Raw genomic sequence first — 13,974 nt, forward strand, 5'->3', positions numbered from 1 at the left:
CATAAAAAAACCGGATTCTATCAATGACAGAAAAGTCCCTACATTTAGATTCTAACACCACAATCCTTTATATGCTGTTTGAAGAAGTAGAACCTGAACTAAAGAGAACAAAGATGAGTTAAAGACACCAACTGAAGTAGGGCAAGTATACACAGAGGAGTTCATGCTGAAGCTGGTTAGATTGTAAAGTCATCAAGGAATCAATTCTCAAAATATCTTAAAGAGTGAATGATGCCAAACTTGCAGGGGAGAAAAATCATGGATGTTATTACTACTGGGAAAAAAATTGACTAAGAAAACATCAATAATGATCAACCCATATGACTACTTTCCCATCCCTACAAGGTTTTAACGAATAGAATCTAAACAATAATTAAGGAAGAACAGCCTAGATGAATGCTGAAGAAGGGTATTAGTAAGCTTTCCCAAATGATAATTCAAACAATGGACCAAAAAGTGCAGAAAATTAAAGATCATTTATCGAGAGCTCCTCGGTCAAAGACCATAGATTAAATGAAATAACATACACGCAGTGCTTTACAAATCTTAAAAATGCTATATAAATTCTAGCTATTGTTATTATTATTACTACTGGAAGGGACCTCAGAGAGCATCTAGTCGCACCTCCTCATTCTGCAGATAAAGAAAATGAAGTCCAAAGATATTGAGCGACTTGCCCAAGGTCACAAGGGTAGAAAGCATCAAATATCCCACTCTGACAATTGTTTATTGACTACAAAAAAATGTATTCAATGGAGCAAAATGCTGTATAAGTCCTCTCCTCCAAAAAGCTGCCCTCCAAGCACATGTTAAAAATTACCCACAAGTGCTTGAAAGTTGGAGCTTGAAAGATGTCAAGATAACTTTGTTACGTAACTTGCTGATTATAGACATTAGGTTAAAAAAAAGGGAACAGAAATACTTTTTGCTTTTGTCATTTGTCTTTTTTTTTGGTATTTCCTTTTATCATGGAGAATGTCCAATGCATAATCCAAATGGAAGAGTGGTTCCCTGTAGGAAGCAAGATTCCCAAGACATTACTGCTTACAGAAGACATTTTGCTTATTGTCTCAAAGACTACAACATTGAAAAGCCTCCTAAATGAAAACCATAATTACTCAGAAGAGTTGGTCCTAACTATCCACACCAGGAAAGTCAAGAATGAAGACTTCCAATATCCAGACTATGATATGTAGTTGGATTAACACCCTTTTGAGTTAGTTAGTCCATCAGTACATCTATGGTGGATTGACACTGTAGATGAACAATGAACTGGGCCAAAAATCAGACACAGTTGGAAGAGAAGGAGTTAAATAACCTTGGCAAAACTGTGTAGCACTTTTAATGACTTCTTCCTGAAACAAAGGGCCATTAATTTAAACACCAATACTCTTCCAGTGATGTTTTATGTCTATGAGTCATGGAATACCACGATTTCCATAGTAGTCTATTGAGGGGTCAACCAAAGAGCAATGTAGATTTACCTGGTTGGCACAGACAGTCTGCAGCATATTAACAATGAAGAAGTGTGCAGGAGAAGTGAGGTAAAAGATATAATCAAGGAAATACATGACCAGAAAAGGAAGTGGACTGGTTATGTGTAGCAAGAGAGATGGAAAAACCAGTGGACAGGTCAGGTGCTCCCTGTAACTATGTATTCTCAAGAGGTCTATAAGAAGGAACCCAGAATGCAGATTGGATTCTCTGTTCAGTACTTACATGAGAACATGGACAAGTCGCACAAGAGGTTAAGGTGTGGATGGGTTGAAATCTGTACTTTTGGAGGGAGTATCCACAATAAAAACAAGTGATGTAATCTATCTGGAGATTGTTCTCTGAAAAGCTCTATACAATAAATCATGTACAGTAAATGTTTATAAATTTTACTTTTTAATGTAAAAATAAAATATTTCTCTTTTTTTTTGGTCTGGGTACATAGTTCAGACACATGACTTCAACAGTAAAGGAAATTCCACCAGTGTAGATCAATAATTCATCTGCAACTTATAGCCCTAGAGAGCTGCCTGGGGACATTGAGAGGTTAAGTAACTTGTGCAGTCACACAACTAGTATATGTTTGAAGAAAGACTTGAACCCAGGTTTTCCAGACAACCCTCTCTCCACTAAGCTATGCTGCCTTTTTATTAACTTCAAAATATTGTGTTCTTGTATGAACCTTCTTCAGGGGGTAGTAAAATATTAAAAATTATTAATAAACAGTAATAAACAACAAACTACTAATAAAATGCTTGTCACCTTTCTGAGAAGGTACAGAACCAAGACTTGTTTTGTTGTGAAGAATAGGGCCATGAGATTTTACCAAATATCAGGATATTAAGGTTTTCCCACAGAAAACATTCTGCCAATAGAAGCAAACTCTGCTAAGTAAGAGTTTATTGGCTGATTACAAAAATATAAGGTGTGGCCATAAATTAATGAGGCAAAGTTATGTTTATTTATAGTTTATGGAAATCAGAAATGGTCAAAAGAAGCCAGAGTTCAAGCCTAGAGACAGCATGTTAAATCTTAAAAACCATGAGTTGTAAGCAAAGTTAGCATCTAATTAGGTGACTACACACCACAGCACAATGAACTCAAAGAGGATACTTGACCTGAATATTAAGAGATCATACCAAAAAAATTAGGAGAGAACAAGATCAGGTACCCAGTCTAGAACAATTGGCTGGGGAAAAATATTTGTTTCAAATACCTCTGATAAGGGTCTGATGTGCCAGATAGACAGCAAACAGAAATAATTAAGACCAAAAGCTATTCCCCAATAAATAAGCGATCAAATGATAACAAACAGCACTCGAAGGTATTATTAAAAACCATATGAAAGACTGCTCCAAATTGCTAATAATAAGAAAAGTACAAATCAAATGAATTCTGAGATTTCACCAAACAACCATAAAGCTAGTTGGCAAAGAAGTTTAAAAGTATCAATAATCAATGTTGGAGGTCTTGTAGGAAGATAATCCCATTATGCACTGCCAGTAGAGTTGTAAATTAACACAACCCATCTGGAAAGCAACTGGCATTATGTAAAGAAAGTAACTAAAGCGTCTATGCCCTTTGACCCAGAGATTCTGCTACTGGGCACATACACCAAAGAGGCTAATGGTAAAAAGAACGGCCTCACATAAACCAAAATTTTTCTAGCAGTATTTCTGTGGTAACAAATGGAAATAAAATAGAAGGTCTTCCACTGAGGATGTGCTAAGTGAGTTGTGGTACATAAATGTAATGAAATATTACTATGCTATAAGAAATTATTAAGAAGATGAATATTGAGAAGCATAGGAAAATTTATATGAACTGATCCAGAGTGAACTGATCCAGAGTAAAGTAAGTGGAACCAAGAAAAAAAAAATACAATAACTCCAACAGTGTAAATGCAAAGAACAACACAATCAATAATGAATGTTTTGAAATCATTATGATCAAGCTGGGCTCCAAAGAAGAGATATGAAAAAATATCTTCTCTGCTTCTTTGCAAAGGCAGGAGACTATGGGTGTGCAACATTATATACAATGCCAGACCTTTTCAATGTGTTGTTTAGTTTTCCTTAACTTTTTTTTTCTTTTTTTCTTCTTTGTTATAAGGCTAGGGAAAGGGGGAAGGATACATTGGGAAATGTAGACCATGTAAAAACAAAAGATATCAATCAATAAATTTATTTTTAAAACTTAATTAGTAGCTAATGTGAATTAGTAATTTCTAAGGTAAAATGCTCAGATCCAGATAGCCACACCAATGCTTCTGAATCATCTGAAAAGTTCAAAATGTCCAAGTGCTCTCTAACTCATTTTGGTTGTAACCTAACACCCACCTTGACCCCAACCCCCACGCCTTTCAATTAGATCACAGGCGTAGAAATTCAGATATCATTTAGTTGAATTCCCTCAATTTACAGATGATAAAACTAAGGCCTACAACAGCTAAGCAATTACCTATAGTAATACATATATCTATTTATCAAGCTTCTTCTACCCTTTGGCTTTCTTCATCTTTCTTATTTATTTCACCATTAAAGTAACCCAGGAAACTAGGTGCTAAAGTTCATTTCAATGCAACATTAAGCTTTCCATATCTTTCTTTTTAAAGAGAGCACCTACTACACAAATAATTAGGTACTTTATAGAACAGATGCTAAAAAGAGTGTTAGTATTCTCTAGTTACATACATACACATACATATATACACATATATATCTATACACACACATAATTATAGTAAAGAGAGTAATTGTCAGAACTTTCTGGTAGGCAGGAAAAATATCCCTGAAAGATTATGATATGATTCCATCAGTATTTCTAATTGAATGAACCTGGATTTCAAGTTACACTTGTAAAGGTATAATGAATGTGTAGTATAGGAGAATTCATACTTTTCTGAGAGATGAAACATTTTTGATAGCACATATTTAATTTGCAAAGGTTAGCATCCTACTATACTTTAATGCCTGTGTTAATTATGGATAAGACCGGCCTGAAACAAAACAAAATCAGGTTCAGTTTTGGTGTCCTCTTTCTCCTCTCTATAGACACCCTATTAAGGACTTTTAAGCTGCCCTAGTTCCTTCTGTGACAGAGGAAAGCAAACTAGCTCATGTTACCGTAGTACCCCTTCTACGAACATCTGCATTGTATTTTTTTAATAGACTGCCCAATAAAAAGTAATACTTTTAAGTTTTACTGATATCTTTTTTTACCAAGCATTTTTCAATATAATATCTACCCATCCCTAAAATGAACCTTTTCATGTAATAAATTAAAACTATTAGGCTAAACCAAACACAGCAACCATGTCTGACCACATGTGTAACATTCCCCACTTACTGCCTTCCACCTCTCTACTGAGAAGGGTTAAGTGTGATTCATCATCTGTCCTCTAGCACCAAGACTAGTCATTGCATTTAATCTAAGTTTGGCAGCCATTAAGCATTGAATAAGCATACGTACATATGTTATGTTTTACCTCATGGCTCAGGTTAGAGCAAAGACTCAGGCTTGAAGATTTATAGGAAACTGGCACTTTGGAAGGTATTACAAGCATGAGACTTATCAATATGAGATCCAGCAAGCAGGCAAAATCAAAGCATCTGAGCTCGCATGCGTGCGCGCACGCGCGCGCGTGCACACACACACACACACTCTCACTCTATACAGTAATACAAAGATTAAGCCACACATACAGAGCCAGAGTCACTCACTTAAGAAAGGCAAGATGTGTATGGTATGAAAGATTTGAGTGGCAGTACACAGTAGGAGTGGGATCTGAGGAAGTTTTATACTTTAAATATGGGTTTGGTTGAGAATAGGTTAATCAATGCTAGATATGGGAAGGGGCATTCCTAAATCAGACCCAGATGTGGTGAGGAAATTCCCAGGGTTACTTATTGATACCACATATGGGCAGGGGAGTTTCCTAATCAGGACCAGAAATTGGGTGAGAGCTTGAGTTGATAACTGGGGACCCCTGGGTCTTCTGCCACAGCTCCTTGTGTAGGCCAACTGCCACTGTCCAATTAGGAGCTATGATCATTTACAGGTTTGACACTGGGTCAGAATGAGTAAGGACATGAATGTATATATGTATGTATCAGCATCAGAGCTTGTTTTCAGAGATAGATGAGGCAAAGTTTTTTTTACTCCACTCAACATTTTTCCTCTTACTCCAGGTAAGAGTTCTTTTATGATTGCCTTTATTTCTTGTTTGGTTATAAATTCCCATCCCCCAATCTAAGTTGGAAAAAGCAACTGTTCTCAAATGTTCCATGGGTATATAGCCTTTTACATTTAAGTCACTAATCCATTTGCCATTTACTACGGTATGTGGTATAAAATACTGATTTAAACTTATTTTTATTTAATTTTTCCAAGAGAGTTTATCTAACTTTGGGTTACTGTGCTCCTCTGCTTTGGGGGTCCTGCTTATGCCTTTTTTTTGTATCCCTAGCACTTAGCACAGTGTCTAGTACACATTAAGAACTTAGTGAATGCTTGCTGATTGACTGCCTATCTAGTGTCAAGATACAGTTAGGAGACATCCTATTTTCTAGAGCTAAGGCCCAGCAAGCAAGCTGTGCCCTGAGCTTGGCCTAACAACAATCCTTTGCACTCACCCTCTGGATGATCTCAGCCACAGCAAAATCCCAGAATTATTCCACATAATTATTGTATTGCTTTGACCAGCACCAGGTGTTCCCTGAGCCTGGACAAGTACCTGCAGTCTGGTCATGAAGACCTGCTATGAATCAAAGTTGTTTCACTATTGTTGTTTTCCCTCGTAGTCAGGGCTACAAGCTCTCTGTGAGGCCATTGGTTTAAGTCTGAGATTTGCCCAAACTAAGGCATGGTCCCCCCCCTGCGGGGGAGGGGCCCAGAACAGGTATCTAACTTCCCTCTTTGCTTGCAACCTGTTTCCCTTACTGTAGAATATAAACTTCTGTCTTAGTCTCTGCACAGTTGTTCTTGCCTGCTCTGTCTGTTCAGCTCCAGCCTTCGCAAGCAAGTCCAGTTGACACTAGTCTGATCTATTTTTGTATGTTTTAACCTATAGATAGCTTTTATCTAACTGCTTTATAGTATAGTTTAAGATCTGATATTAGGCCCCTTTCATTCCTTTTATTATTATTATTTCTTTTGTAATACTAATTTTGTTCTTGCTAACATATTTTGTTATTATTTTGTCTAGTTTCATAAAGTAATCTCTAGAAAATTTGATTGTTACAGCACTAAGTCTATGAACCTATTTAAGTAGTATCATCATTTTATTATATTGACCCAGATTAACAATGAACAATAAATATTTTCAATTACTTACGTCTTCCTTAATTTTTATAAAGATTATTTTGTAGCTTTACTTATATAAGCCCTGCATGTGTCTTGGTAGGTTAATCCTAAATGTTTTAGATTGTGCATTTTGAATTATTTTGAATGGTACTTCTCTATCCTTTCCTCTAAATTTTTGTGAGTACTATATAGTGATGCTGATGATTTTTGTATATTCATTTTTGCATCCTGCTACTTTACTGAAGCTATTAATCATAACTCATTGTCCAGAGTTTTCTAAAGCATTATGTCCTCTAAAAATAGGAATAACTTTGTCTTCTCCTTGCCAATGTTTATGCCTCTAAGTTCCTGGAGAGGGTGTTACCTAACCCAAAAGTAAGAATACTGGAATTTAAGGCGCTGTGGCACCGGGATTGGGCAAGAAACTCTTCTTAGTTACCCCTCAAGTCATACCAAACAGGTAAATAACTTCTCTATAGTCAGCCCTGAATACATTAGGTAAATACCCTCTCCATATTCAGCCCTGAATATATATTCAGGTGTCTTACCTCTGCTGCATATTTCACTCCGTCTACTGCATGCTCAGAGCCCTGATCGTCAGTGGAGCCCCAATGAAGGTGAAATTGTCGTAGCCTGTAGGTTCCAGTGAGGGGACCTCCACTCAGAACTAAAAACCAACAAAATTTGAATTGTTAACAAGAAACAGCTTTCTGTAATCTTGAAGATCAATGATTTAAAAGGCTATGGAGTCCACATAGTAACTTTTTAGAAAACAAGAAGGAATGTTTTTCCCTGTTTAAATACAATGGAAGCCAAAACAGGTAGAGGAACTGAAAATCAGAAATCAGGAATCCTCAAGCCTGAACCAAGTCATCCTGTCTGAACTTTAGTTTAGTCCTCTAAAAATGATGCTTTAAGGTCAGATCTCTCCTCTCTCAGTGAGATGAAAGGCTTCCAAAGCATTTCTTCCCTCCTTCTAGTAATTCTGATGGAAACACATCAGTAAGAAAGATACACAGTCATAGCAAAATTCCCTCTTCAAAAAAATTAACTTTGCTATTAGGTAATATTTGGTCCCCTTGGGGAAAACACAGAGAACCAGAGAACTTCAGGACCCTGGAAGAACACTGTCATCTAGTTCAACCTCCACATTTTACAGATGCTAAAGCCAGGGCAATAAGATGCATACAAAGGAGATATACAAAAGCTTCAAAGGTTGAAGGCAGTCTTAATTGGTCTCCTCACAACTACTCTTATCTTGAGCAGACTTAAAAGGAAATGGGAGTAATGAAGATGGAAGAGATGGAAACAGCATAAGCGCTATTGAGCCCCTGTCAAAAACCATTTCTATCAGTCCAATTGTGAGACAGAAAGTTGGCAAAGAATTCAGCTAAAACCATCCTCCTCTTATGATGTCACAAGGAATCAAATACAATGTGCCACACTTGATAATGGAGAAGTGTTAACAGAAGTATCAGGCTTAACTGCATACTAGCAGAAAGAAGAATCAAAGAGCAGAAATCTTATTTTTCACCTGAGACATTTTCTTCTTTTTGCTTCACGTGGGAAGGCAGGAATTGCTGTACAGATCTACTTTGTTCTAAGTCACTTTTCCCTTGCTCAACAGGACTCTGTGTTTCAAGATTAATATGTGTGACTAACAAGTGTTGACCTTAAAAACTCCTGTCAATTAAAAGAGCTCATACTTATAGACCGTGGTTTGAGAATATTTAATCACAGTGTTGAGAAGGGGCCAACTGGCAAGGGCTCCTTTTGGATTCATTCTCTCAGATGTCTTTACAATAAAGAAGACGTCAATCTCCCAGAGCCTTCTCAGTAGTGGCAGACAAAAGAAACCTGAAAATAAATAGCTTTTAACCTTACATACTAGAAAAGAGGACTCCATCCTTTCTCACTCTTTTAAAAACAGTTTCCACAATGCAAATCTATAATAAAAATCCAAGTATGCTTCTGGAACTTTTAAAAAAGTACTTTTGAAGGCCAGGTATAGGGCAAGTGATTTAAAAGACACATTTTCCTAAATGAAATCACAATCTAAATAGAGTGCTTTGCAAAGTAAAGCTGTCAGTCACTAATGGGCAATGAAACACTTCATGGAAAGCAATCAACAGTGATATTGTTGAGGTGGACTGAGTTGTCACAAAAACAACCCCCCCCAGCCTGACCTCCTGAGTTTCTACTTCAAAGGATCGCTAATCACAATTGTAAACTCTCCTACCCCAAAGGATCGCTAATCCACAATTGTAAATTCCCCTACCTCAAAGGATTGCTAATCCACAATTGGAAACTGCTGGGTATAAAGTTTTGTTATTTCCCTTGCTTGGGACTGCTCTCCTAGGATTGCATCCTGGGGACAGTCGCCGGCCGGCTCCAGTAAATGCTCTCTATTTTCTAATTTGGCGTGTGTCTGGTTACTCTCGGCCCGTCCATTTCATTTGGAGGTCCCACCGAGATTGCCCTCTGGGCACCAGACACGGGCATCTCTGGAAGGCCAGGCTTCTCACCGTCCAGGGGGTGGCCACCAGGAAGACGTTCCCTGGCCCCGAATGCTGAGATAGCCCGTGCGCACCAGGCTGCCCGGACCACAAATCCTTAATTGGGCATAGAGCAATCTGTAATCTGTCTGTTCTGGTGAGTACTCTTCTGAAGTAAGTGGCCAGGCTGGACGCAGCTGCAACGCCCTTACTGACCTCCACGGGACGCCGTGTGAGAGTCCTGCCTGTCTGATTGTGTCTGTCCGGCGCCGATGTCACTGTGTGTGTGTGTGTCCACTGTGCGCTCCGTGGTGGGGTGGGGGGGGGAAGACTTCCTGCCTCATTCTCCAGGCTGTTCGGAGCTGAGATGGGTTCGTTCCCCGCTACTGTGTCAGGAGCATCCAGGGTTTTGACTGTGTCTTTTTCCCGTTTTTGCGTCTACTGTGTGTGCGTGCGTCTATCTACTATTTGTTCCGTGGGGGGGGGGGGGGGGTAAATTCCTGTCTCGTTGTCCAGGTTGTTCGGAATCGAGGCAGTTTGATTCCCCTCTACCCTTTCTTGACTGTGTCTTCCCTGTGTCCGTGTTTGGTCCTTGCTTACGTGAGCACGTCTATTTGTTACTCTTTTCTTTCTCAGTCCTTAATCCACCATGGGACAGGGACCCTCAAGCCCTAAGCCAGGCTCCCCTCTCTTTATTGTCTTACGGAACTTCAAACAATATCGGCGTATAGCAAAAGGTTATGGGTTTCAGGTTACTAAAAAGAAATTAGCTCTCTTTTGCCAACAGGAATGGCCCACCTTCGAGGTAGGCTGGCCCCCGGAGGGTACGTTTGACGTCTCGGTGGCCGGCCGGGTAAGGGGAATTGTCTATGGTATACCTGGCCACCCCGATCAGGTCCCCTATATCACCGCCTGGATTGATTTCAAACCCCCTTCGGGACCACTACAGGTCCAGGCCCTTTCAAAACTAAGACCAGGAACGAAATCAAAGACGACCTTTAGCCGCAAGCCTCCCAAAAGTCCTAAGGTCGTCACACAGCTTTCTCCTGTCTTACCACCCCCTGATTCTGACCCCCTAGATCCAGCTGAGTACTCCCAGTCCCAGGTTTCAGATCCACCCCCGTACCCAACCTCAGGGTCTCTGAGCCCCTCAGCCCCTCCTCTGATAAGTCCACCCAGCCCCTCCTCTGATAAGTCCACCCCATACTCGAGCAGGTGCTCCTTATGGCCCTTCTAATTCCAGTTTGACCCCAGATTCCACTGTGTCAGCGTTTCCCCTGCAGCAAGTTCCTTCCCCTCCCGGAGAATCAGGGAGACCGTTCATGGTATATGTTCCCTTCTCCACCAGTGATTTGTACAACTGTAACAACTGTGTTTGGTGTTTGGAAACACCAAAACCCATCCTTCTCTGATAAGCCCCAGAGCCTAATCGCCCTCCTAGAGACTGTCTTTTATACTCATCAGCCCACCTGGGATGACTGCCAGCAGCTCCTCCGGGTTCTTTTCACAACCGAGGAGCGTGACAGGATTCTTTTAGAAGCCAGGAAGGGAGTTCTGGACCCAGATGGACATCCCTCTACTGACCCGGGGCGCCGTAACCACATCTTCCCTGAGAACCGGCCCAACTGGGACCCCAACACTGATCGCGGTAGGGAAGCACTGGACAGGTATCGCCAGTTGTTGCTGGGAGGGTTACAGGCAGCAGCACGGAAGCCAACCAATATGTCCAAAGTCAGTGAGGTTAGACAGGGCAGGAACGAGTCCCCAGCTGCATACTTGGAGCACCTCTACGAGGCATATCGAACCTATACCCCTATCGACCCAGAGGATCCCAATAACCGGAGAGCCATCGTAATTGATTTCGTAGCCAATTCAGCTCCGGACATCCGTCGGAAGCTACAGAAACTTGAAGGTTTTGAGGGTAAAAATCTGACTGAACTCATGGAAGTGGCCAAGCGGGTGTTTGACTATCGTGAAGAGACTCAAGACAAGCAAACTCGCACGGTCGCAAGGGCGGTAGTGGCAGCTTTAGCACAGGTTCCAGGGGAGGCTCAGAAGCAAGGGTGGAAAGGAAGGCGGGAGGGGCCAAACGCTGGGAGCCCCTATAAGGGTAAAGGCTTGGGAAGGCCTCCTTTAGCTCGGGACCAGTGTGCTTACTGCAAAGCCATGGGCCATTGGAAATCTGAGTGCCCTAATCGCGGGCTGAAAGAGAAGGCAGAGCCTTTATTGACTTTGAATACAGACTAGGGGTGCCCCGGCTCAAAGTCCGTTGTGACTCTTGACCCCCTGGAGCCGAGGGTTACTCTCAGTGTTGGGGGTCAACCTGTCTCATTCCTAGTCGACTCTGGAGCTGCAGCATCGGTCCTGAAATCCCCACTGGGCTCCCTCTCATCATCCACTGTGCAGGTCCAGGGAGCTACTGGACGAAAATAGTCTGTACCCCTCACCACTTCTCGGGAAGTCCGGTTAGGGAAGGGCCTAGTCTCCCATTCATTTCTAGTAATGCCTGATTGCCCTTACCCCTTGCTTGGCCGAGATCTCCTACACAAGCTTCAGGCTATCATTTCCTTTAAGGGACCTAACCCCACTCTCGGGTTTAACCTGCCACAACTTGTTCTCACCTGCCCGTTGTCGGAGGAGTCTCGCCTCCTCCCCCTAACGTTTTCCCCAGACCGCCCCTCGACCACCTCCACCCCTACTTCCCTAACTCTGTTGAACCATTTCAAAGGCTTGGTTCCTGGGGTCTGGGCTGAGACCAACCCGTTTGGTCTAGCAGGACACCAGCCCCCAGTGGTGGTCCAGCTCTCGTCCACAGCAACCCCTGCGCGTGTCCAACAATACCCGTTGACTCGAGCTGCCCTTTTGGGCATCAAGCCTCACATCGATCGACTCTTGGCGGCAGGCATTCTACGACCCTGCCAGAGCTCATGGAACACCCCCCTACTTCCAGTTCGCAATCCCGGGTCTGGAGACTTCCGTCCTGTCCAGGATCTACGAGAAGTCAACGCCCAGGTGGAAACTGTACATCCTACTGTACCAAACCCGTACACGTTGCTGTCTTCCCTGGATCCTGCTCGGACTTGGTATACTGTTTTGGATCTGAAGGACCCTTTCTTTTCCATTCCCTTGGCACCAGTAAGCCAACCTATATTCGCTTTTACTTGGACAGATCCTAACACTGGGACATCCTCTCAGCTCACCTGGACCCGGCTTCCCCAAGGTTTTAAGAACTCCCCTACACTTTTTGGCTCAGCTCTGGCCTCCGACTTGGCCGCCTTCCGGGTCTCGCATCCGGAGGTCACTCTCCTCCAGTATGTTGATGACCTTTTGTTAGCTACTTCCTCTGAGGCAATATGCAAAGATGCAACTCTCCACCTTCTCCAGTTGCTTGAAGCTTCCGGCTATCGTATCTCTGGAAAGAAAGCACAACTGTGCTCTCAATCCGTTGTTTACTTGGGTTTCACCCTTCGTTCCGGTCAAAGGTTACTGTCTCGGGGCGTGTAGCTGCCATTTTGGGCATGCCCGCCCCGAGGGACCGCCGCGGGCTCCGGGAATTCCTGGGGATGGCTGGATACTGTCACCTCTGGATCTTGGGGTTTGCCGAGGTTGCCAAACCCCTATATGAGGCCCTAACTGGTGAACCCACCCAATTTGTTTGGGGACCACGGCAGCAGGAAGCATTCGACAAGCTCCGAAAGGCGCTGTCCAGCACGCCTGCCCTCTCCCTGCCAGACCTGTCCAAGCCCTTCCGCCTCTATGTGTCTGAGTCTAGAGCTATGGCCAAAGGGGTTCTGACCCAGCCCCTGGGGCCCTGGAATCGTCCTGTTGCCTATCTATCCAAGCAGCTGGACCCTGTGGCTTCCGGGTGGCCCTCTTGCCTGCGAACTGTGGCGGCCGTTGCCTTCTTGGTTAGGGAAGCCGCTAAGCTCACCTTCGGGCAGCCTCTTGAGATTTCAGCATCGCATCATCTGGAACAGCTTTTACATTCCCCGCCGACAAGATGGATCTCAAATTCACGCCTGACTCATTACCAATCCCTACTCCTCGATCCCGCGCGCATCACCTTTGCTCCTCCGGTCACACTCAACCCGGCCACCCTGCTCCCTGACTCCCCTCCTTCCTCCCCTATACATGATTGCCTGGACACACTGGACTCCATCCACACGTCCCGCCCTGGACTTACTGATGTTCCTTTAACAAACCCAGACCTAGTGCTCTTCACGGACGGCAGCAGTTTTGTTCAGGAGGGGATCCGCAGGGCGGGTGCAGCCGTGGTCACTCCGGTTGAGACCCTCTGGGAGACCGCTCTACCCCCCGGCACATCTGCTCAACGTGCTGAACTCATTGCCTTAACTCAAGCCCTTAGACTCTCTGCAGGAAGGGAAGTTAATATTTACACAGATAGCCGCTATGCCTTTGCCACTGTTCATGTCCATGGATATGTATATCTCCAATGGGGACTGTTAACCTCGGCGGGTAAGGAGATTAGGAACAAGAGTCAGATCCAGGAACTGCTGGATGCTGTCTGGCTTCCCAAGGAGGTGGCGGTAATTCATGTTCCTGCTCACACCCGTGGAACTGACCCCCCGACCGTATGGGTTGGGAGGGTACCGTTTTCTCCTTGTATTCGTGGACACATTTTCTGGATGGCCGGAAGCATTTCCAGTCAAAACTGAAACTG

At 43.0% G+C, this 13,974-nt stretch overlaps 1 protein-coding gene across 2 annotated transcripts in view; it reads right to left on the bottom strand.

The window, feature by feature from the left end:
- Window positions 1-13,974, bottom strand: part of LOC114031906 (carbonic anhydrase 13) — a 54,725-nt gene that overhangs the window by 25,880 nt on the left and 14,871 nt on the right. For both annotated transcript variants that reach the window (XM_027847104.1, XM_027847105.1), the window contains exon 3: window positions 7,347-7,465. In XM_027847104.1, coding sequence (XP_027702905.1) covers window positions 7,347-7,465 — 119 coding nt within the window. The remainder of the gene's footprint in view (window positions 1-7,346; window positions 7,466-13,974) is intronic.

This window comes from Vombatus ursinus, unplaced genomic scaffold (assembly GCF_900497805.2).
Source record: "Vombatus ursinus unplaced genomic scaffold, bare-nosed wombat genome assembly UNPS02015255.1, whole genome shotgun sequence".
NCBI lineage: Eukaryota > Metazoa > Chordata > Mammalia > Diprotodontia > Vombatidae > Vombatus > Vombatus ursinus.